The sequence below is a fragment of the Ostrea edulis genome, chromosome 3 (genome assembly GCF_947568905.1).
Source record: "Ostrea edulis chromosome 3, xbOstEdul1.1, whole genome shotgun sequence".
NCBI classification, from domain to species: Eukaryota; Metazoa; Mollusca; class Bivalvia; order Ostreida; family Ostreidae; genus Ostrea; species Ostrea edulis.
Genome location: NC_079166.1, coordinates 91,581,342 through 91,606,631, shown reverse-complemented (window position 1 = coordinate 91,606,631; position 25,290 = coordinate 91,581,342). Strand labels below are relative to the sequence as shown.

The following is a 25,290-nucleotide window of genomic DNA, read 5'->3' as shown; positions in this document are numbered from 1 at the left end:
TTGAATGTGGCTCCAGGATGTAAACAGATTGATTGATTTATTGTATCTTGTTTAACGTCCCTCTCGAGATTTCTCACTGATATTGAGACGTCACTAATACCGGTGAAGGGCTTGAAATTCAGGCCTATGCTCGGGAATCTCGGTCATTGAGCAGTGGAGGATCTTTAGTTGAAATTTACTTTTGCTTCGAAATAGTACGAAATTATCTGGATCCTGGCGACATCACACGACTATGAATCATTTAGATCAATGTGATTTCTTTCGTTTGAGGTAGGAATTGGAAATCAATTTCTACTTGGTTTAATAATGAATTACTTGTTCGGAATTACAAGGTTTTCATTCGAATACCTGTTTGTGTCACGTGGTTCTTTAGAACTGGTTTCATAGCAAGGCTTTATAAGGGAATGCATAGGTGTTAAATACCAGTTTAGGACGACACGGGCAGCTAAACACAGGAGTTTAAATTTTATGAAATGCGTTAAGCAAATTCATTTAATTCAACTTTATGATATACAATTATGTATTTGTACATTTAATATGCCCAGTATTAAATAGTTTCAGCGTGTCGTTGCTAATTCCACACAGTGTGTTATTTATTAGTATTCTACTTTCGTTAGAAAGTAATGAATGGACTCAAAGGAGAAATGCAATAGGGAGAAAATCCAAATGAACATAAAATAATTATATTGTAAGCAATCGCAAAGACGTAGAAGAAGGCGAATTGTTGGGTTTGTCCATTGTGATTGCCTGTTGTAATACAAAGAGAACAGAGAACCCGCACTCGTTAATATAAACTTTTATTAACATCAGTGGACCACGCCTGTATGTACAAATGTACCATGTCTGTAATGTTTGTTAGTACATACATCATATATATAAAAATAGTATACGACATACCCATGCATTGTAAATATCTTATGTGTTTGTCTACATACATTTCTAGTGCACATTGTAAATATCTTATGTGATTTCTAGTGCACATTATAAATATCCTATGTGTTTGTCTACATACATTTGTAGTGCACATTGTAAATATCTTATGTGATTTCTAGTGTACATTATAAATATCCTATGTGTTTGTCTACATACATTTGTAGTGCACATTGTAAATATCCTCTGTGTTTGTATATGTATAGCGTACTTCAATAGAATATTTCATTGAATTCTACGTCAGCAGCTCTATGTTAAGTACCGCAGGCTTTGACCTATGTGTACTCAGGACAGTAGCATAAGGCTCTTTGTCGTGTCCCCGTTATTTCTGAAGGACGCGTGACTTTTACTTCTGATGTCGGGTGAAAGACGCGTGACTTTTACTTCTGATGTCGGTGAAGGACGCGTGACTTTTACTTCTGATGTCGGGTGAAAGACGCGTGACTTTTACTTCTGATGTCGGTGAAGGACGCGTGACTTTTACTTCTGATGTCGGGTGAAAGACGCGTGACTTTTACTTCTGATGTCGGGTATTTGGCGAAAGAACAGTCACTGCCTTTGTTGAAGGTCGTCAGTTAGATGTGGCACAGGGATCGATCATGGGGCTCCGGTTGTAACGTGAAGGCCCTCATCACCAGTCTTCTCTGACCGGAAGTAATGTCGTACTAATCAGACTGACCGGAAGTAATGTCGTACTGATCAGACAGTGATCATTCTGTAAGAGTCAATAGGGAACAATGGTCATAAAATATCACCTGATCAGGATATAGGGTTCACGGCGGGTGTGACCGGTCGACAGGGGGTGCTTACTCCCGCTAGACACCTGATCCCACCTCTGGTGTGTCCAGGGGTCCGTGTTTGCCCAACTATCTATTTTGTATTGCTTATAGGAATTATGAGATTGATGATCACTGTTCGTTATTTTCACCTTCCATCACCATGTACTCCTACAAGATCATTTCTTTGAGGAATCAATTCTGAACGTGGGTGACTTTTTACACCAAAAATGTGCTTCTTTCGCTCAATCCGCAAAGAAACTAGTTCATTCTGAGGAGACATGTAATGTATCACATCCTAGGAATAAATATAGATACATTTAAAAATGTTACAAGGCAGTTTTTGGATTTGTATTGTTCACAATGTCCCTTGTTGCAGTCTCTTCCTCATGTTCATTGGGTGCTTTAGTAGATGAAGGGAGGGGACTTTTAGCTGTAAAAAAACGGAATATTGTATACGAACATCAACATTTCATTGCGTATATTTAAGCTTGAGATAATTCATTCCATTTTCACCAGGATACTTTGTACACGTATATATAAGCTTGAGATAATTTACTCTATTTTCTCCAGTATACTTTTGTATACGTGCAGTGTAATGACAAACGTATTGTTTGGAAAGAAACACTATAATTTATGTCATAAATGAAACTCGATTGGAAGTATATCTAGAAAATAATTATGAATAGGAGTTTCCCTTCTTCCTGTGCTTCTGGATGAACTGAAGGTATAGTTATTAAATTTTTAAGATCTCCTAAATCTATCAAGTAAATAAATGTAGATAACATACCGTTAATATCCCGGACAAACTTCGCTAGGGTCGTTTGGCCGCTTAGTTTCAGAGCCTCACAGAATGAATGGTAACCGTTCTCCCTGGTGACTAACACTTCTATCAGCCTCTCTATCCTCTGTTTACAGAAGGCGGGTGTCTCTATGTACAACGCCTGAGCTGGGGTGATCGTCTCTTTTTCGAGAAACAATGGGAGCAGGATGACCACGTCTTCCATATTTTCGTACAAATAGTCCAGCTTATCTTCCAGCAGTTGTTTATGTGATGTGTCCATCGGTCTACCTAAAATAGTAGATGATCAAAGAAAATAAGACCGTATGACCAATGAACTGATTTGGCTACATACAAATCAAATGAAACAGTTTCTATGACATTGACCTAGACATTTCTATTTGCACTGATCACGAGGAATTCATTACAAAGTGTTTACTCAACCTATGGATAACTGACAGCAACAACATTACGAAACTGTCCTTTACAAAAAATTTCAAAGATGGACAATTTATACAGCTGAGATAAACAATTTTACTGTTGAGACATACAATTCTACTGTAGAGATAAACAATTTTACCATTGAGATATACAATTTTTCCATGGAGATATTTAATATTACCGATAAGAAATACAAATATTACCGTTGAGATATACAATTTTACCATTGAGATATACCATTTTCACAGTTGAGATTTTTTAAGACTTGGTACTAACTTTCTATGTTGATGCCGACTCTCGTCAGCGCCCCCACCATACGACTGACGCTGCATGTCTCTGACTGTCTGCTGGAGTAGAACCTACACATCTGCCAGAACATCTCAGACGGACCAGACGATCTGTATCTGTTCACGTCATCCAGCTGTGCACAGGTCAGTCCTAACTCACGCCCCAGTGCAGGAATCTCATCGTATCCTTGAAAAAGAAATCAGCTTGAAGGCAAATCCAGTTGTCGCTTAGATCTAAACATACGGGACACTCTGTCATTGCTCGGCTGTTTTATTTTCCATGGTGTGCTGTCGTTATTTGATTCTTTTATGGTACGGACAAGGTGAGTCTTACATTTACCCAGAACTTATTCGTAATTTGCGCGGGTGTACAAAACCGCACTGACACCCAATTTTAATTGCAAGTTTTAGCTTAACAAACACTGACATTATTAAGGATTCTGGGAATTATACTTTCCTGCTCCCCCCCCTCTCTCTCTCTCTCTCTCTCTCTCTCTCTCTCTCTCTCTCTCTCTCTCTCTCTCTCCTGTCTCTCTCTCTTTTTCTCTGTGTGGGTGTGTCTCTCTCTCTGAACTAACCTATGAGACCTTGGTAGCGATGAAAGAAGGCTGCTACCTCTGACGGAACTCTCCTCAGACCGGATGTGGAGGATCCGCCCTCTTGTTTGGATCTTACCCTGGCGCTGTCTTCCAAAGACAACATCCTGTACAAACACTCCATGTTCGTGTCTGTGGTCCCGCCCTTCTCTTTAGGTGCTTGATCATTCAAAGCCCGCCTCAGTGCCTTCACTTCCGCAGCCAACTAAAACAAAGTAATGTCCATGTCAGAGGTTTAATTTTGTACTCAGAGTAAAAGACACTATTGTGGTAGGAGACAAAGATAGATATCCAAGGATAAAGATATTCTACCTATTTGTCTAGGAGACAAAGATAAGCACCATAAAATAGATATTCTATATATTTCCCTAGGAGACATCTAAGATTAAAGATATTCTATACATTTCTTTAGGAGACAAAGATAGACAGCTAAGATTAAAAATATTCTATATATTTCTCTAGGAGACAAGGATAGACATCTAATATTAAAAATATTCTATATATTTCTCTAGGAGACAAGGATAGACATCTAATATTAAAAATATTCTATATATTTCTCTAGGAGACAAGGATAGACATCTAATATTAAAAATATTCTATATATTTCTCTAGGAGACAAGGATAGACATCTAATATTAAAAATATTCTATATATTTCTCTAGGAGACAAGGATAGACATCTAATATTAAAAATATTCTATATATTTCTCTAGGAGACAAGGATAGACATCTAATATTAAAAATATTCTATATATTTCTCTAGGAGACAAGGATAGACATCTAATATTAAAAATATTCTATATATTTCTCTAGGAGACAAGGATAGACATCTAATATTAAAAATATTCTATATATTTCTCTAGGAGACAAGGATAGACATCTAATATTAAAAATATTCTATATATTTCTCTAGGAGACAAGGATAGACATCTAATATTAAAAATATTCTATATATTTCTCTAGGAGACAAGGATAGACATCTAATATTAAAAATATTCTATATATTTCTCTAGGAGACAAGGATAGACATCTAATATTAAAAATATTCTATATATTTCTCTAGGAGACAAGGATAGACATCTAATATTAAAAATATTCTATTTATTTCTCTAGGAAGCTGAATGGAATTGATACTAGTACATCCATATAAGATCTATCACATAAACTCTTAATTATCAATTCTTTTCATTAATTAAATACCTGTTCTTTTAATCATTTACCTGTTCTTTAAATTAATTAATTACCTGTTCTTTTAATCAATTATCTGTGGGGTTTTTAAATCAATTACTAGTACCTGTTCTTTTTCCCATTTGTACTTTAAGCACTGTGTAGATATCTCGGTGACGTATGAATATGGGCAGCCATTTTCATTGGACAGTTTGTCTTGCATTTCCTGGATTTGTGTCTCCAGTCTTTGGTTGGCCTCCTCAAGGTCTCCACATTCTTTCAGACGGATCTGAATCAGGTCGTTGTTTCTTTTCTTCAGCCACGCATTTTCACCCATGTAGGTGTTAATTGCTTTGCTGTGAGATTCCATCAGCTCATAAAGAGCTCGTCCTTCTATATTCCACAGGAACTCTTTTACCATGTTGATTTCAAAGTATGGCCTCTGTTGCTCTATATAGAACATTGAAAACATTAAAGATAAAAGTACTGACAGTACTGATGGGAGTTGATTTATGGTCTTTGTTGCTCTCTAGAACATTGAAAACATTAAAGATAAAAGTACTGACAGTACTGATGGGAGTTGATTTATGGTCTTTGTTGCTCTCTAGAACATTGAAAACATTAAAGATAAAAGTACTGACAGTACTGATGGGAGTTGATTTATGGTCTTTGTTGCTCTCTAGAACATTGAAAACATTAAAAGATAAAAGTACTGACAGTACTGATGGGAGTTGATTTATGGTCTTTGTTGCTCTCTAGAACATTGAAAACATTAAAGATAAACTACAGACATACAGGTAACAAGCCGCACAGGTTGTCCCAGAAAATAGGTAACCCTCTGTTCAATAGTGAAATACTTTACAACTTTCTTTGTAATAAGGAATGAATGACATTTCCTGTTTACATTAAGATTTTACACTTACTTCTTAAATACAGTATATATAGATTATGTGACTAAACTTAATTCTCTGTGTTATAGGAACATAGGATTTTATGTCAAATTGAAAATCAGTTTCCATATTGAAAAATAAAAAAGGGAAACGGCAAGTATGTGTTACATACAAAATGTTCTTGTTATTTATACTATTATTTTACATTTATCACTATCCTTTCACTGAAACGTCAACTGCAAGTCTGAATTTTAGGATTTAGAACTTTCTGTAAAATCTCCAAAGTATCACTGCTCGTCTCATGACTGTCAACACCAATTGCTTTCGTCATCCGTTATATAACACAATACACTTTGTCTTCAGTCAACATAATACTTCTCATCTTCAGTCAACAGGAAGCTATTCATCTTCTGTCAACAAAACATTTTATTCGTTTTCTGTCAACACTCGTCTCCTGTTTAAACAAAGCTCTTCGTTTCCTGTCTACATAATACCTGAACAAAGTTACGAGGAATTCAACAATTGCTTGGTCGTTTAATGTGGCTACAGAAATCATAACAGGATCACGGAAACAAAAATGGAAGCCAGATGTATATAAATATTTATACACTGTACATGGAAAACGCCAGGGCGAGTGGGCTACACCACGGAAATCAGCAATCTTCATTGCTTGCAACATCAACCAGACTGAAACTTAGAGTTGAGAAAAGTAACGGATACCAACATGTGACATTTACCAAGTCGTAAATGTGAAGTACCAAGTCGTAAATGTGAAGTTTACAGACAGACAGACGGACGGCGAACACAAATGTCAATTATCAGAAAAGTTCACTTGAGCTTTCCGCTCAGGTCAGCTAAAAGCAAATAAAACATTAGTCTTACCATGAAACTTTTGTTTCACACGTTTCAAAAGTCTTTTGGTCCAATCCTCAAAGGGCTGATTCATATTCCCGTGAAATCTGTCCAGATTTCTAAACAAGGCGGGAATTTCTACATCATCTAACGTCACCATGATTATCTGTCGTCTGAAATCCATGGATAATGCTATCTCGTACTGGCAGTACTGACAGTCCTCTTGGATGGAATCTTTGGATGTTAAGGCCAGCAATAGACCACACTTTGGAATAACACTTCTAGCAGTCTCTATGCGGAGCTGAACATCGCCATCTCGAACTCTGAAAAAGCATTCGAACCCGCACCTCTCCAGCACCGGCAGAAGCTGTCTGATGAGGTTACAGTCGGCTTCACTGTCACCACAAGATATGTAGATGAGAGAACACTCTTGCCCCGGGAATCGAAGAGCCATTCCTATGTCTAAAAAATAACAACGATAACGAATAAATAAATAAACAAAATGAAACTTATAAATAGAATAAAATACAAATTTCAAAGAAGAAGTGAATTAATTATTAATTCTACAATTAATTCTCACGGATTTTGCAAGTGGGTTGCATAAAATATCAATTAAATGATAGCGCATCCAAAACATAGTCTCCACCAAAGAAGTCATGGAATGCCCGACTGATGTCAACCGGCATCAGTAAGTAAATCAACTTCTCAATCACATTCTTAACTTAGTATACATGTATCAACTTCTCAATCATATTCCAGCACTTCGTATATCGACTTCTCAACCACATTCCTAACTTAGAAAATCAACTTCTCAACAATATTCCTAACTTAGTAAATCAACTTCTCAACCATATTCTTAACTTAGCAAATCAACTTCTCAACCACATTCCTAACTTAGTAAATCAACTTCTCAATCATATTCCTAACTTAGTAAATCAACTTCTCAACCACATTTCTAACTTAGTAAATCAACTTCTCAATCACATTCCTAACTTAGTAAATCAACTTCCCAATCACATTCCTAACTTAGTATATCAACTTCTCAATCATATTCCTAACTTAGTAAATCAACTTCCCAATCACATTCCTAACTTAGTAAATCAACTTCTCAACCACATTCCAGCACTTCGTATATCAACTTCTCAGTCATATTCCTAACTTAGTAAATCAACTTCCCAATCACATTCCTAACTTAGTAAATCAACTTCTCAACCACATTCCAGCACTTCGTATATCAACTTCTCAATCATATTCCTAACTTAGTAAATCAACTTCCCAATCACATTCCTAACTTAGTATATCAACTTCTCAATCATATTCCTAACTTAGTAAATTAACTTCCCAATCACATTCCAGCACTTCGTATATCAACTTCTCAGTCATATTCCTAACTTAGTAAATCAACTTCCCAATCACATTCCTAACTTAGTATATCAACTTCTCATTCATATTCCTAACTTAGTAAATTAACTTCCCAATCACATTCCAGCACTTCGTATATCAACTTCTCAGTCATATTCCTAACTTAGTAAATCAACTTCCCAATTACATTCCTAACTTAGTATATCAACTTCTCAATCATATTCCTAACTTAGTAAATTAACTTCCCAATCACATTCCAGCACTTCGTATATCAACTTCTCAGTCATATTCCTAACTTAGTAAATCAACTTCCCAATCACATTCCTAATTTAGTATATCAACTTCTCAATCATATTCCGAACTTGTACATTTTGATAGTAAATCAACTTCCCAATCACATTCCAGCACTTCGTATACCAACTTCTTAATCATATTCCTAACCACCTCCTTATTGCTCTATCAACAGCGCATATCAAAATGTATAATTTACAACTTGTAAAGATAGGCATGGACAATAGAACGCAGGTGTATTAAATCTGATTGCAACAAGAAACATTGGTGCACGCACCAAAGTTATGGGCCGAACAAATTTCCAAGAGAGTATCATTGTTTCCATAAACTAAAACTGTCTCGTAAACATATTGATTGGACAAGTGTCCAAATTCGACCCATTAACATACAAAATGAACAGTAATCTGTTACTCCTTAAAGATCTGTGAACTACGTGTATGTCCAGTAGGCAAAGGTTCTCCAGTGGACTTTTTTAAAGAGCAGTCTGAACCTTAACCTTAAACCACTGTGACCTCAGAATAATGTGTTTATATGCTGCTTTACGTCTCATTCTCGAATTTTTCACTCTTATAGAGACGTCACCTTCGGGCGAATTGAGCAGTGAGGGTTCTTTATCGTGCTAACGCCTATCGTGACACAGGACCATGGCTTACAAGCCTCATCTGAATGACCTCAAAATAATAGATATGGGTTATTCTGCTCCTTGGATGTTATAAGTTTGATGAATATTTACAATGTTCATTATTGGAAAATATTGAGCTTTTATCACTTGAATATATTAAGCAAACATTTTCTAATGTGCAAAATAATTCAACCAATGACTGTTGCATGAATACTGCATTAATTTAATTTCACACTTTCCATATTAAAACTGTGACATTTAATTTGGGTTATCCAAATATCATAACCTTTCGCTATGAAATAAATCAGATTTATTCAAGATTGAAAATTTTATTAGCACAACCTGTGACAATATTTAACAAAATAGTATAATGCAATAATCAAAACATTCTTTAGCACCCTTGGAATTATGCATTTTTCAAAAAAAAAAAAAAAAAAAAAAATTACGCCACCTCTATAAATAGGTCAGCAGATAAGTGCACGTGACCTGTGTGTTACACAAAAAACAAAACAACAAAAACAAAACAAAAACAAATGTTTAAAAAACACCACCGAATTACTTTACATACAAAATGAAAACGTATCATGATAATCAGTAATCCAACTTAAAAAAAATAATACACACTCATCCCGCAGAAACTCATACACTTCTCAAATTCTTATTTCATAGAATGGGCCGGCTCGTGCCGGCCCATAATGAATACAAAATCACACCAATGTCTTACCTCTTGAAATGAATACAATATCATATCAATATCTTACCTCTCTCACTTCCAGGTGGCAATAGGGAAGAAGCGGAAAATTTGTTCCGGGTAAACCCCGACGTAAATTACAGATTGGTTTATATTTAAAAATTCACGCTCTGAATGTTCTACTGCACACGAATACCCAGACTATTTATCTGTGTTTTAATTCCGAGTCATTTTTAATTGTCATCGAGGTGGACAATACATACATGTATTATATAGAGAGGCGTTCTATAGACACCGATCACTATTCGTGTATACACGCATTATAAATGAATGCTAGATTTAAATGAACAGCAGTTCTGTGTTTGTTCAGTTTATATTTTGTTTTCGATTCTTTTAGCTTTGCATACAATTTATAAGTAGTAAAGTACAAGGTTAAGGAATTGATTTGATATATCGTGGGGGTACGGCGGGGGGTGGGTTACTTCTGAGAATTATCATTAGGAAGAGATGTGACATTATATACTAAAATGTATTTGTAATATTTACCATTGTTTATGAATAAAGTCCAATGGGCAGGACTGTAATATTGGTCAAAACTTATTTGGACTGGTCATTTCAAAACTTAACACAAAGAAATCTTGAGGCGAAAAACTCCAAACCCAATAAACAGACAAAACACAAAACCAAAACACCTGTGAAATAAAAACACCCATTTATGACTAGGCCAAGACATAATTAGGGACCCCAGACACTCTATGCTAGAGAACTGACTGAATATTAAATTAGGATCGATTGAAGAAGTAAATCATTCAATACACATATCAAAAGTATGAAATAATAAAGCACATATGCAATAATGTTTATTTCTAAAACAACATACCAGTTTAAAAACACTTATCGCCATATGCAGCACTAATCCCTCTGATAATTCCATTACCATCATAGTACCACTATTTCAGTCCCTGGGAATTGTACCAAGTTTGAGGGAAAAAAATAATCTTGGAGCTGCTGTTCTAGTTCTTTGTACAAATGAATAATGCATGCAGTAAATATCCACACATTAAAATCATCAAGTATTGGTGAACAGTACTGTAAACTGATTGCTAAAAGCCTCACTTGAAAACCCGAGACTGGATATTTACCTTTAACAGGGTGCAAACAGAGAAATAAAAAAAGTCTAATCTAACAAAACCAACTCCGTATAGAACTATAAACGAATGATGATAAAGTGTTTTCATTGAGGATAGTATTTCCCCTATAACTATCCATCCGTTTACAAAAATGCATGCTGCTATACAACTGTAATGCGAGTGTATTCAGGGCCGTAAATTACATGGAGGCGGAGGAGGCAGCTGCCTCCTCCAACTTTTGAGCCAAAAAAAATTAAAATTTAAAGTTCATTAGAATTTATGTTGTTTCCAATAACTAAGAACATGATACCTCCCTTAAAAAGCATTCCAAATCTTTCTTTTAGAATGAGTTAGTCAAGTAACATCTTAGAAGGCCCTAGAATCAAGGATTTTGCACGAAACGTGTTCAGTGTGCACAAAATGTGCTCAGCGTCTGGGGGCCTGGGCGTCCCCCAGACCCTCGCCTAATTTCCTGCCTCCTCCAAATTGAAGGTTAATTTACGGCCCTGGTATTATTTCCCCGAGACCCCGAAACTTTGAGCCTTCGATCATCGTTATAAAATTACGAATGGCCTGGCGACGATGATCCTTACGGCACCATTACTCAGTAAAATACGATATACTCTGGTGATCAGAGCTTGGAGCGAGGGTGAAAAAAACAAACAAACAAACAAAAAACACCACCCCATAAAAAACAAAAAGCGCGCGTTTCATAACCTCCAAACTTTTTCAATTCTATAATATATACTCATAATGTTTAAAAAGAGAAAAAAAAAGAATGGATGACCGACGGAGAAGGTTAGTCCACAATCTGATTAAATCAGCTGTTTTGAATCCGCTACCGCTTCTCAAACATAAATGCCAGTACGCGAGCGGATCCAACATCTAATTTTAATTACGTGATATTCGTAAACAATTCTAAACAGAGCACACATAATTCGGAGGAGACATCCGTGTTATCATATACAAGTGAAAATCCATGTCCATAGACCACAAAATCAACTCTATATTTCAGCACGTTCATTAATATACTTGGTATTTAGTATATATATATATATATATATATATATATATATATACCTCCCTTAATTTAATATATAAAGTGTATATATATATACCACTTTTTAAGCATGGTGTTGCATAGATAGACAAGCATACTCATTGACATCATTTCCAGTCCTTGGCATGTGCTATTGTGTCCATGTACGGACAAGTAACTGCAACAATTGTTTTGTCTGTTGCTAAAGATAAATAGCATTCCATATCCCTTATCCGTAAATACTACTATTTCTTTGATTAATGGGCGTTAGGCAGATCACAACAACCCAGGCATCCCGCTAAGTAGGCGGGTCACCATGGGGGCGACCTGTGCCCTCACACAAATTGTTCAGAGATGTTACTCTGGAGCCAGGCGCTACCCTAGCTCATTATTTTCCTTACTCATTAGTTTAAGGCATAACCTTTCAATTGTTTGGTTTGACTACTTATATTATCTCGATTTTGCCAATTTTAAACTTAACATATTTGCATTTCTTTGTTTGTACACAAATATTTCATCTGAATGAGTACATTAGTATACATGATTTTACAGTAATCAGTTACCACATTATACGTTTTAAATTCTTGAATTAATATTTAATGAAAATTTACTAACATACAAACAAATTCATGTGAATATCACAATAAAAATTAAAAAATCCAAGTTAAGAACACGTATTTTAAGGGAGACAACTCTTAATGCCTCTAATTTATTCACTGCTATATAAAATACATCACAAGTAATGATAAACACGAGGACACGGCGCAAATAAAAAAAATAATGTTACAAACACAATATAAAACATCGAAATGAAATACCTCATACATGTACATACAAAAGATATGTAATAATGATAATATCAAGTTATAGTCCAGGTCTGTCAAAATTGTCACAAATGGCTTAGTGTTAAAATGATGTATAGGAGTGTTAGATGTACAGCTTTATATTGTGATCTGGGTGACTGCTACATGGGATATACAATGACTATGAGAATATGAATAACTAGTCAAAAAATTATAATTTAACAGCCTCCTGCAATTTTTTTCAAACTTCATTTACAATAAAACTTTGCTAATTCAGAACTACACATCTAAAAATACACGTGAATACATTATTTCTAAACAAATCTCCATTCCATCATCAACTACACCTTTGACGAAGCAATGGTTTAAAGCCCTGTACATAAAAAGCTGCTGTCGGCAGAACCACGAGAAGACTACTAGCCGTGGTATTTACCGACAGCAACTTGTACTATAATAAATAACGTACACTATATACAACAACTGTTGTTATAAACAACTTCGTTACATTCATGTAAACGGGCTAAACATGCAAAATATGATATTCCTGAACTTTAAAAAGGACTTTTAGTTCCTACTGTCAACTTTAACAAAGTTTGCCATTTTAGAAATCTTTTTCCTTTTTTTTTGGCATTTTCTTTTTTCAGATCAAAATAAAAAAAACTGAAAGAAAATCCTTGTATATAACATCATGTATTTAAAACATTCAGAATACAGCACTACTACACACAATGTGAATTATGTCTACACTCTGTTGGTCTAAGAGATCAGATTTCACAGGCACAACCAATGTACAGAATTCAAATCCTGTCAAAGCATTCATCTTCCAGGTTTTAGAAAAATAATCCGACATGCTTTTTGTGGACAGAATTTAGAAGTTCAAAATGTGTTATTCTTTACTGCAGATTCTCCTGAAAACAAGTAACCCCCCCCCCCCCCCCCCCCCCCCCCAAACACATGATTTTATGGTTAATATTGGTCTTTTTCAGGAATTGAATTAAAGTGGATGAACAAATTAGTTAGGTCCAATCAGTAATACACTGTAATAATAATTATAATGTTGCATGACTGCCAGACACAGAACAGACTAATAAAAACACTGTGAGGAAGCACATTACCATGACAATAAAATGACACAGATTAAAAAAAAATTATATATAAAATTGCAATAAATACTTCATTAACATAAATAAAAGTTATTTACATTTCAAAAATATGCACTTACTGCAAAGCTACTATTTAAAATTAACAAAATTGCACATATTTCGTACTCCCTTACTTCCAACGTAATAAAAGAAAACAATGGAACTAAGATTCAATGAGTGGATGTTAAAATGCACACATATACATATTTAAAATATTGCATGCCTCATTCAAGACACAGATTTTGAAATATGAAATGAAAATCTTTTCTATCATCATTTAATTTCACACATAATGACAAACAATTCAGCAATGCACATTGACATTGGTCATGCAATAGAATAATAAAACATGGTATCATTTTCTACTGCACCATCGTCTTCAGTTTTAGTTCCTTGATTAACTTTATCATAATTTAAAAAAAAAAATTACATTGAACTATTTTGTTTTAAACATGAGAATATGTTTGTGCATCAATGTATACAACTTGAAATGAACAAAAAGTTTGAGACAGATGCTTATATAAACCCCGAGGAAGATACAGATTCAACCATTAAGACACACGTACTGTAGCTTTCATATTTACACGAGTACCTATTATCCCGAAATAAATCATAGACATCACCACACATATGAATTCGTAAGTGGTCGGAGGATGAAGAGTTTTTACACGTATTTCAGCACATAAAAATAATATTTGGTAAATTTATTTCAAAACTGATACTATTCGCCAAATTATGCGATAAATTCCTTTGGTATATCTAGGAATCTACAATTATATACGTGATCTGATAGTGTTCACATAAGCTGACAACATTCAGTTACTCATAATTCCACACAAAATTTTAATTTGCAGAGATTTACAGATTCAGCGACTAAAGAAAAATGTTTCTTACACTGACAGTGGAGTCTCCGTAAATACTACAGGATATTATACAAGGGTGGATCCAAATCCAAACAGGGGAGTGACCCAAGAATGAAGGCTATAGACCCCAATATATTCCAATCAAAGGGGAACTGCAACCCCCCCCCCCCCCCCCCCCCCCCCCCCCAATAAGATCTACCATCCACCAGGTCTATAAAAGCATAGCTTACAAAACCCCATACTGAACTCCATATATATACAGTAATCGTTCTTAAGACATTGAGAACATTGACCTAATAAGTATTTCCAAAATGAAACACAAATTAAAAATAAAATGTCTTTTGTTTGGCAGTATCAAATTTACACGATGCGAGGTACAGTTAGCTGTGTTTGTCCATCATACCCCGAAAACATTCGTAGATTTACATGATGCGAGGTACAGTTCGCTGTGTTTGACCATCATACCCCGAAAACATTCGTAGATTTGCAGAATTATATGCAACATAAGGATGACAGGAGTATAAAATGTATTACTGGAGGTAGGGACAGGCCAGCTATCTCTCTGTTTAACCTCGAGACAATTAGTAGCAATCTAGTTACCTCTATACTGAACCTCGAGACAATTAGTAGCAATCTTACTTCTCCTACAAGGAATCTGGAGACGTTTAATCCTAACAAATATCTGACATTTCTTATGGCTTGTCCATGGTGATTAAACAGAAAAAAAAAAATCTTAAATGATGATGCTACTGATTTTGTAATCAATGCAGACAGAGTTGCAACACTTATTAAATGCCCTAGAGTTAAATATTTTAGACACAGCATCAACAGATTTCCTTGTTAAGTCAATGCAAAAGTTTCATAACAAATCAAATGAAGACACAAGCATTCTCTCTGTACAAAACATTACAACCTCTTTATACCAAGTACTGGTGAACCAATATACAACATTTTACATTCTCTATAAGTAACAAATACAAATGTCAGATCCACTTTCCAATAAAAAAAAGACAAATTAACAAAACCCTCACATTCATATTGAGGACCGGTGGAAAAGAGAAACTGGAACAATTTTTTTTTACATCAAGAGTTTTAACACAAGTAGTACTTGTAGAAAAAAAGAAGAGAAGATTTGTAGGTTTAAGGATACTCACAATCTAAATATCCTCAAATTATAAGATCCCATATTATATTTTTTCCACTCCATATTATATTTTTTCCACAAAGAAAGATTTTAATACTCGAGAAAATATGGATTAAATTTCTTTGACACCCCCCCCCCCCCCATATTATACATATGAAGTGATACATTAGTTACCAGAAATACATGAAATTTTAGCTATAAGTTGTATACACACACATATTACACTGCTGGTATTCCTCCTCCTCAGACTCCTATACAAGCAGGGATCCTTCCATCCTCTTCATCTCTCTCTCTTCTAATGAGGACACCAGAATAGCACTAGTAGTCCAGTCCCCTATTCTCCCCGTCCCTATCAGAATAGGGCCCTTCATCTCTCCCTTCCTGTGAGGAGACCAGACTAGGATTAGCGGTCCGCCCTCCTAACCTGTGAGGAGACCAGACTAGGATTAGCGGTCCGCCCTCCTAATCTCTCCCTTCCTGTGAGGAGACCAGACTAGGATTAGCGGTCTGCCCTCCTAATCTCTCCCTCCCCACTAGGAGACCAGGCTAGGACTAGCAGTTGAGCCCTTTGACTTGATCTTTGTCTTCACACTAGCCAGTTGCTTCATCAGATCCCGGTTTTTTGTCTGGAAATAAAAATGTACAGCTGTTCATAAATCTAGAAGAGCATTTTTTCTCCTTATCACGAATAACAATAATACACGGTATTGTACCTGTAAATGTACAACCGCATAACAATATAGGTTTCAATTCATAACTACATGACACAAAAAAATTCAGAACACAAATACGGATCTCTAGACACAATAATTCCATTCCTAGATCAGCGCTCCAAGTCACATCTGCTATCAGGTCGCAAAATGGCGACCTAGAAATATTTCTGGTCGCCATTTTCAAATTTCTAGTCGCCATGTTAAAAATTTCTACTCGCCATGGTAAAAGATTTTGTAAACAAGACCTACAAGTTTTTTTTTTAATTTGAATATCTTTCAAGAAAAAAATCAACACTCAGGTATGTGTTTTGTTTGTTTTATTTTTAAACTGAATAGAAATGTGCTGTGAAACATGCTGGGTGCTAACAAGTCAAGTATTTACTCTGGCAAAAGTTGTATTGCATTGGGCCATCCTGTATATTTTAGAGTACACTTCTGGGGAAAAAACCCAGCGTTCCACACAAGGATTTGCTTTAAAGTCCTCAATAATTGGGCCTTCATTGCTTATGCGAATAAGAGCTTCTACTTTTGTTGGATCTTTTGCTGAACAATCAGTACCAGCATCAATAAGAGCACTACCTCCCGAGTTTGATTGTCTTTGAAAATTAGCAGCAACAGTTGCCCCACTCGACTTACTGCTAATAATGCAGTCGCGGACAAGACGTGTCTCTTATTGTTACCGTGAATAGTCACACTTCCACATTTGAAAGATGTACACCAGATCGTGGTGAAATCGGACAATAGGTGTCCAGAAATGGTGGATATTGCTAGCTGATTGGCCTCACAAATTCTGCAAAACATTTTGCAATCTCTGTATATCAACCACAAAAATTCCTTCAGCCATTAGGACTGGGGTTCTTCCTTTACTTTTGCATTTTTCTTTAGACACAGCTTCGTCATCTTTAAATGCAGAACTTTCTCCGTGTGATTTTTTAATTTCTTCCTTAGATGTATTAGGCTGAGGCTTCTACTTTTTACTACTGATAAATCCAAAGTGCTTTAACCCTCGTTTTCCCGCCATCTTGATTGCTTTCAAACGCTCTTTTAACCGAGACTGAAAAATATTTATTCAGACTTCCGATCCCGATTACAAAATTTGACTGGATGCCCAATTTTTCTCCACTCGCAAAAATGCGACTTAAATATAATCTCTAGTCGCAAAATCGATTTTCTGGTCACAAATGCGACCATTTTACTCGCAACTTGGAGCACTGTAGATATCATATTTATAAAATGTACATTCTTCAGCTTTCTTTTGTTTCCATACATTATGATTTCAATATGGGCTTTAATGTAAATTTAAGCCTGAATCTTGGTATTCTACCAATGTTCTGGGATAGATTTCAGAGACATGAAGGATATATGATCAAGCATTTTGCTTATATAGATACGACCTTGACCTTTTTCTTATAAATACGACCTTGACCTCTTCATTATTTTGCTGCCCTGTTTCCCCATTTCCTCTTTTCCCGTGTCCCCTGATAATTACCTGTAGAGCCCTGATAATTACCTGTAGAGTCTCCAGTGATTCCCGTGTCCCCCTGATAATTACCTGTAGAACCCTGATAATTACCTGTAGAGCCTCCAGTGATTCCCGTGTCCCCTGATAATTACCTGTAGAGCCCTGATAATTACCTGTAGAGCCTCCAGTGATTCCCGTGTCCCCTGATAATCACCTGTAGAGCCCTGATAATTACCTGTAGAGCCTCCAGTGATTCAGTATGTTGTTTCTGTAATGTCTGCTGTTTTATCCGGTACTCCTTCTCTAATTCATACAGCTGAGCCTTCAACTCCGTGATCTAAAGTGACACAAAATGACAATGTCATCTACAGTCAAACACCAGGCTGAGATATTTAAATTTTGTAATGACTTTGTACTTCCTTTCTTTTTTTGCAGTGCTTACTAATTCCTATCTGTTAACATTCATGAAATCAGTTGCAGATTTACATTTTCCAACAAAATTACAGCATCCTATTTCTCCTCCTGTATAAGAACTTGCTGGTTTCAAACCTATAGGTATTTTGACTTTACAAATTTCTGGGACACTATGCTGCGACATAGTAGGTTTTACTTGTCTTCTAGAAATAGCGAGTCCTTTGATTCCCTGTGTTACCCTAACATTGCTAGTTTATATCTACCTTATTTTACCCTTATCTTTCTCCCTGTGTTACCCTAACATTGCTAGTTTACATCTACCTTACTTTACCCTTATTTTTCTCCAGGATTGCTGGTCATTACCCTAACATTGCTAGTTTACATCTACCTTATTTTACCCTTATCTTTCTCCAGAATTGCTGGTCGTTACCCTAACATTGCTAGTTTACATCTACCTTATTTTACCCTTATCTTTCTCCAGAATTGCTGGTCGTTACCCTAACATTGCTAGTTTACATCTACCTTATTTTACCCTTATCTTTCTCCAGAATTGCTGGTCGTTACCCTAACATTGCTAGTTTACATCTACCTTATTTTACCCTTATCTTTCTCCAGGATTGCTGGTCGTTACCCTAACATTGCTAGTTTACATGTAACATCTACGTTATTTTACTCCTATCTTCCTGCTGGTCCTTGCACCCTAATATGTACGTTACTTTACCTTCTTATCTTTCTCCAGGAGGTGCTGATCTTTTGTCTGTAACTGTTTTTTGGCTGCATCTAGTTGCTCCTGAAGCTGTTGTAATGCTATGAGATGTTCCGAGCTGTGAGGGTCCTCCATCGTTTTCTCCATAGCACTAGTATTCAGGAGGGAGAGAGACATACTGCTACCCAGCCCAGAACTACAACAGGTTTGTTTACTCTGAACAAAAGTTTACATACCACATAACAGGTTTTTTTACTGTGGGGTGCTATTTTTTTGTTTGGTGAAAATATGCGAAGTCACCAACACACAAACAAAACTACAAAAAATATGTTTAAAATTGCACATAAAATTTCTCCATGTGGGATCCCTCACAATACGCAGTTCAAAACCAGATTTATAATTTAACACTTTGTTGTGTAACACCTAACGCCTACCTAGCTGTCACCTGACATAGGGTAACCATTACTCATAGATCAGAAGCATTCACACTCTGTGTCAAAAAGCGTGCAACTTCATTGCGTGAAATCACAAATATTAAAATAATTTTCAACTAGTCATTTCTTGCAACTACAAATCAGACTTTATGTTAGGGCTGTGTGGTGCACCGAAAATTTCGGTGCACCGCGATTCATACCATTTGATTCAATGCGCCGATTAAAAATTACGGATTTTGGTTCAGTTTAAATTTTACATGCATCAAAAACAACAAATATGACGTCTGAGTTCAGAACATGTAGATTTTTATGCAACAGAGATTTAAATCACTAATGTGTTGAGATTTAGCATTTTCACCACTCAGATACCAACAGAATATGGTCCGCAAGATCATTGCAGTTTATCTTTACATGACATAAAGCATTTCTGTCAGTGCTGGAGTGGAATGAAAATTGGAGATAATGACACAGATCAAATGTTTTGAGTTAATATGACAGAAGTAAAGCAATAAAGGAGAGATTTTCAAAAACTCTAAATTGATAGAATTGTTGAATTTTTACATATCAATGAAAACAATATCATATACATTTTAGATGGACTAGGTTTGTTTAATAATCCAAAAATTAAGCAGCATATTAAAAAAACTAAACTTTTAATAGACTGTCAATGTTTTCTTTTTTGTATTATGATCATTAAAATGGTTAATTTTTGTGCTGTCATTCGATGAATTGGACCTAACATGAACCAAATTGAAAATAACCGAATCATGCCGTTTTGAATTGAAATCGAACCGAATCGAGCTAACCCTGAATCGTCCCAGCCATACTTTTTATAGGATATTAAACATTACAAGATTCAGTATCTCACCACTAAGAGTTAATTTCCCCTCAGTACATACCTTTTCGTCGGTGTTAATCCATTGGCATTATTTTTAGAATCAAGCCGGGATACTTTGCTGGGTGGTGTATCTTCTGGAGTATTTGGTTCACTAGACCTGAGACAAATAAATACATAAACCAATCACAGGACTGAGATAAGTATATAAATAAACCAATCAGGACTGAGACAAATAAATATATAAACCAGTCAGGACTGAGATAAGTAATAAATAAACCAATCAGGACAGAGACAAATAAATATATAAACCAATCAGGACCGAGATTAGTAATAAATAAACCATTCAGAACTGAGATAGGTGTGTGTGTGTATATATATATATATATATATATATATATATATATAAAAACCAACCAGGACTGAGACAAATAAATATATAAACCAATCAGAACTGACACAAATAAATACATAAACCAACCAGGACTGAGACAAATAAATTATAAACCAATCAGGATTGACAATTTTATTATGTAAACATACTTGTGTTTGTGGTGGTGCTTGTGGCGGCTGTGAGATCGCCTATGGTGGTCTCTGTGATGTTTATGATGTTTGTGACGATGACTGTGACCGTGATTACCACTACTACTATTTTGCAAATCTGAACTTTCCTCTGGAAAATCTGATTTATCCTGATCTCCCTGACTTCCGTTACTATGACGACTACTGACACTTCCAACATTGTCAAATTTAGAGTCTTCAGTTTTCGAGTTCATTATGCTGTCAAACTTGTCATTTTTGTCCACTTTCTCCTCTAGAGGTTTCTGCTGTGTGGACCCTAGAGATTTTCGAGATTCTTCCTCCCGTAATCTCGCCTTGGCTAACACCCGTTTATATGCTAATGTGCATAACCAGCACAGTAACTTCCCATCAACCTAAAAAGAAAGTCAAAAACAAGTCAAATAAAAAAAAGTTTCTGACTAGCCAACATCATACAAATTTATACAAAATAATCAGCATGATAACATTAAGTTTAATATACTGAAGTACGACAATACTTTGCAAACTTTTAATCTCAAGACAATTATTTACTTCTTTTCTCAATGTCACAATTTCATGTTGCTAAATTGCTGATTATTTTCCTCCAACCTTTACTATTTAGACTTCTATCATTCTATGTACTTTACACAAACAAATTGTCATCACTCATCAGGAAATCCATATCTGAGGTAAATTAGCCTGCAATATAAATAGCAACATGGAACACAGCTGTCAGTTTGACCTTCTGACCTTTTTCCTGCTTCCGTCATTCCTGTCAAATGCACACTTCTGCTTGCACTGTTCGCACGTTGATGGGGCCCCCCATTTTCTCTCTGCGTTGGTGCATCGCTGACATTTATTTCCTATAAAGGCTGCAACAATGTTGCAATACTCACACACTGTTGGCTGAAACAAGCAACACAAGTCTTCGTTTAAAATTCACCTGTACTAAATATAGAACAATTCTTTATACAGTGTACTCACTTATAAATCCTTATCAATGCTTCTACTTTATTTTTCTGAAAGTGTGCTACAGACTTATATATATAAGTTGGAGCCAAAACTATACTTTTTATGATCACACCATGTACAATATGCAATTTCCGAGCTATTCAAAAGTTATTCCCATTTGTTGAACTCTTATGTATGGTGAGGCACAAAATATGCTTTCGTGTCCATGCGGTGGGTACAAGTGCTTAAAGCCGCGTTCACATATTGTCTAAGAATAATTACGATCTGTTATGCAATTACTGAAACTGCTGGGAAACACAAATTTTGTAAGAATAAGAGTGTTTGAAAATAAAACGCCTCAACAAAAATCGTTTATCACCATCTTTCTTTGATAACAGTATCACTCACATCAAAGGAAATAAATAATAATATCATATCTAATTTATTGGCCTAATTTAAACAAATCTGTCTTGGTAAACCAACAACTGATATAAACAAAATTTACGCTTGCATAACTTTTATCGTTATCTACATAACTAGTCTATAATATAGGTATACATTGAGTACCCATCCAAGCCTTCAACAGAATACTGAATGTACCTCCAACACAGAAGAGCTATTTCCTCGGAACTTGCGTGTTCAGGGGATATCAAGATACATTTACACGTACTTCAACAATGTTTCTGTACTCAGTCTGTCCTTACCTTGCCATATAGTTTGACATTTTGTGCACACTTTTTGCATATGGAATTAATGCTTCCTTTTCTACAACATAAAACCATAGAAACATCAACAGAATAAATGCTGAGTTTAGTAATGAATGCATTGAAATGTTAAAAATTAATACACTGACACAGAAATCATCTAATATTTACAATAGCCTTTCTGGGCTTTGAAGAAAGATTGACTTTTCAGTTATTTCATAGAGCAGGAATGTCCAATACATTTACAGTCACTCAAAAGTTCAAATCTCCTTCATAGGTCCAAAACTGAGCACATCATTACCTGTGAGAAAAATACCCAGTTTGTGTCAAAATACTGAATTGCGTTGGAAAATAAAGCCATTATCACATATGAATAGTCTATTGCAATACAATCTGATTAAAATGAGATCCCATGACCCGCTCACGTAGATCGCTACACAAGAAGATCGCAATAACATGAAATCTTGAGTTCGCTCTTACTCTTCTTGTTGGAACTCCCCTCTACAGTAGGTACATTTCACCACAGGATAATGGTTTCTGCATTCCTGTAAAAACACAAAAAATTCTTCAGAATGAAAATTTAAATAGGACGCAATGTTTAAACTAAATCTAGTCCACCACTAGCTGGAATTCAGGGGTATCATTTTTATGAAGGAGAGGCTAAAAAACACTTTCAGCCAATCTACCACATGATCATGAAGTGATATTTATATAGAAACAAATGAAGAAGAAAAAACCAAACTCTCGTATGCAAATCTACGGCAGTATCATACATGTAGCATGGTTATAACTATACCTGTAAATACAATTAATCATTGGCAAGATACATACTTTGATTGGGTCATTTTTATTATTAAATAAAATTGTAGGTAATATTTCACATATAATTCTTACAAAACATGAATATGTTTCATTATGGTCCATGGAGTATTCCCGTAAACACCAGGTAATCACCGAAAACATCAAACTTTTTGAAAACACATACTGTAGAAGTTCATATATGTATGGTACATATATTAGCAAAGTTTCATTTGAAATATTGGATAGGAAATTGAATGATTTATGGCTTGTATTATTCTCGCTGCTATCGATGGCCATGTTGACCAAGCAGAATGCCATTTTAGAAGGATATTATTTCCGAAAATGTACAATGTAACCATTCACAAAACATTTCACTAAATGTCATGGTCTTCTCTAACTGAACAGATGTTCGATGAAGTTGCTATAAATAACGTGGATCATCAACATGGTGATGAAAATTTGCCATAAACCATTCGATTTTCTATCAGTATGAATGAACTTTCAGGATATGCACGAGTATAAACCACCACAATGTAAGTGTGTTACTTTTAGATATACAATGGTGTTTTAAACACTTTTTGATGGTATTTTTCGGTTTTTACCTGGGATTTTCACGAATTCTATAGACCCTCTCGTCGCTAAAAATAGATGGTATAAATAAACTTGGCTAAAGGCTTTCGAATTTCCTTTGCAGTAGTTTTGCTACTATTCAAGATATATGACGTTGAATGTTTTTATTGTTACTTTTAATAATACCGAGCGAAGCTCGGACGGGCCGAAGGCCCGTCCGCGAAGCAAGGCTCTAAAGGTAACACGTATGTAAAAGAAAAAAGTCAAAATCAGCAAAAGAAAAAGAGATAATCTCTATATACGTTCACTGAAATTTTCGTGATCCATATGGGTGCCGCCATTTATTTTTTCATTACCTGCTTCAACAGTTATTCGTGTTTTATTTTGAATGCCTATAATAGGAGACTCTGACGTGCAATTCGTAATTTAAACACTCAGTTTGTTCAAAGTGAATAGTATAATTATCATTGTAACAGGTTTTAGCAAACAAATACATATAAAACCGCAATACGACTAAATAGATGAACGAGTTCATGAGTTTCTTTGAATAAGAATATACGATAAAATTACGGTGACTTTTTTACCATTTTGAATTTATTGATTAATTTTGTTTAGTTTTAACGGCCTTTGTCATTGCATACGGAATGTATTATTTTTGTTTATAATTGTTTGCTTTGAAAAAGAGAAAAAAGTCGAGGCTAAATATGACGTCACAATGCACAGTTTACGTCACCTTGCGTTTTATTTCCCGCATTCAATGAATAGGCGGATCATGTAAAACTGTTGTCCCCATATAAACTCCTTTAATATTGAAATGTTACTGGGTGTTTAGCGCAAGGAAATTTCATTCAAAATATATATTTATAAATGAATCATAATCTACCGTACTTAGGAATTATGATTACCACTCGGGACACGGAGTTACGTACATGCTTCGCTTGGTCCAACGGTCACACCGTATACATATTAGTATACGACCGTGACAAATGTTGGCAGATTTTCATTACACTTTACGCAACCATGAAAGGCCTGTAAACAAGTGAGCGATTATTGACTGAACGAGAGGACGTACTTTACACAACTGTTCACTCGATGATAGTTCCTCAAAAGGATGTCTTTTGTGACATTTTGTACATGCAAACAATGCAGCCATTACAATATACAAAGTCGTCTTTTATGAGCTTTTTTTCAGCAGGTTGTGTCTATGAACTTGAGATAATTATACACCGGAAGCGTCGGTGTTAACCGGAAGTAGCACATAACTCCAAAATTTCGTTTAAAAAATATTTTGCCCCAAAATATAATTTAATGTATGGAATTTATAATGTTAAGCTACATTTATACCTTAAAAATT

General features: G+C 35.3%; 2 protein-coding genes and 1 non-coding gene across 4 annotated transcripts; all 3 read right to left on the bottom strand.

Moving 5' to 3' along the window:
- Positions 1-781: 781 nt before the first annotated feature.
- On the bottom strand, positions 782-11,815 carry LOC125675566 (uncharacterized). Its single transcript, XM_048913299.2, has 7 exons — positions 9,756-11,815; positions 6,750-7,181; positions 5,105-5,427; positions 3,794-4,016; positions 3,205-3,402; positions 2,497-2,778; positions 782-2,139 (listed from the first exon to the last, which is right to left on the bottom strand). Exons 2-7 carry the CDS (start codon positions 7,171-7,173, stop codon positions 2,036-2,038), a joined length of 1,554 nt encoding a protein of 517 aa, XP_048769256.2. The 5' UTR covers positions 7,174-7,181; positions 9,756-11,815; the 3' UTR covers positions 782-2,035.
- Positions 11,816-12,122: 307 nt separating this feature from the next.
- On the bottom strand, positions 12,123-12,272 carry LOC125677763 (U12 minor spliceosomal RNA). The gene has a single exon (XR_007371268.1). It is a non-coding gene; the product is annotated as a U12 minor spliceosomal RNA (small nuclear RNA).
- Positions 12,273-13,635: 1,363 nt separating this feature from the next.
- LOC125675569 (protein FAM76B-like) lies at positions 13,636-25,173 on the bottom strand. Of its 2 annotated transcripts, XM_048913305.2 has the most exons (10): positions 25,009-25,023; positions 23,046-23,110; positions 22,737-22,866; positions 22,566-22,626; positions 21,661-21,816; positions 20,914-21,305; positions 20,435-20,530; positions 19,117-19,297; positions 18,217-18,318; positions 13,636-16,432 (listed from the first exon to the last, which is right to left on the bottom strand). In XM_048913305.2, exons 3-10 carry the CDS (start codon positions 22,805-22,807, stop codon positions 16,340-16,342), a joined length of 1,152 nt encoding a protein of 383 aa, XP_048769262.1. In that variant the 5' UTR covers positions 22,808-22,866; positions 23,046-23,110; positions 25,009-25,023; the 3' UTR covers positions 13,636-16,339. The 2 variants fall into 2 exon arrangements, with proteins under 2 accessions (XP_048769262.1, XP_048769260.1); XM_048913303.2 differs by lacking the exon at positions 22,737-22,866 and having other exon boundaries at positions 25,009-25,173.
- Positions 25,174-25,290: the final 117 nt, after the last annotated feature.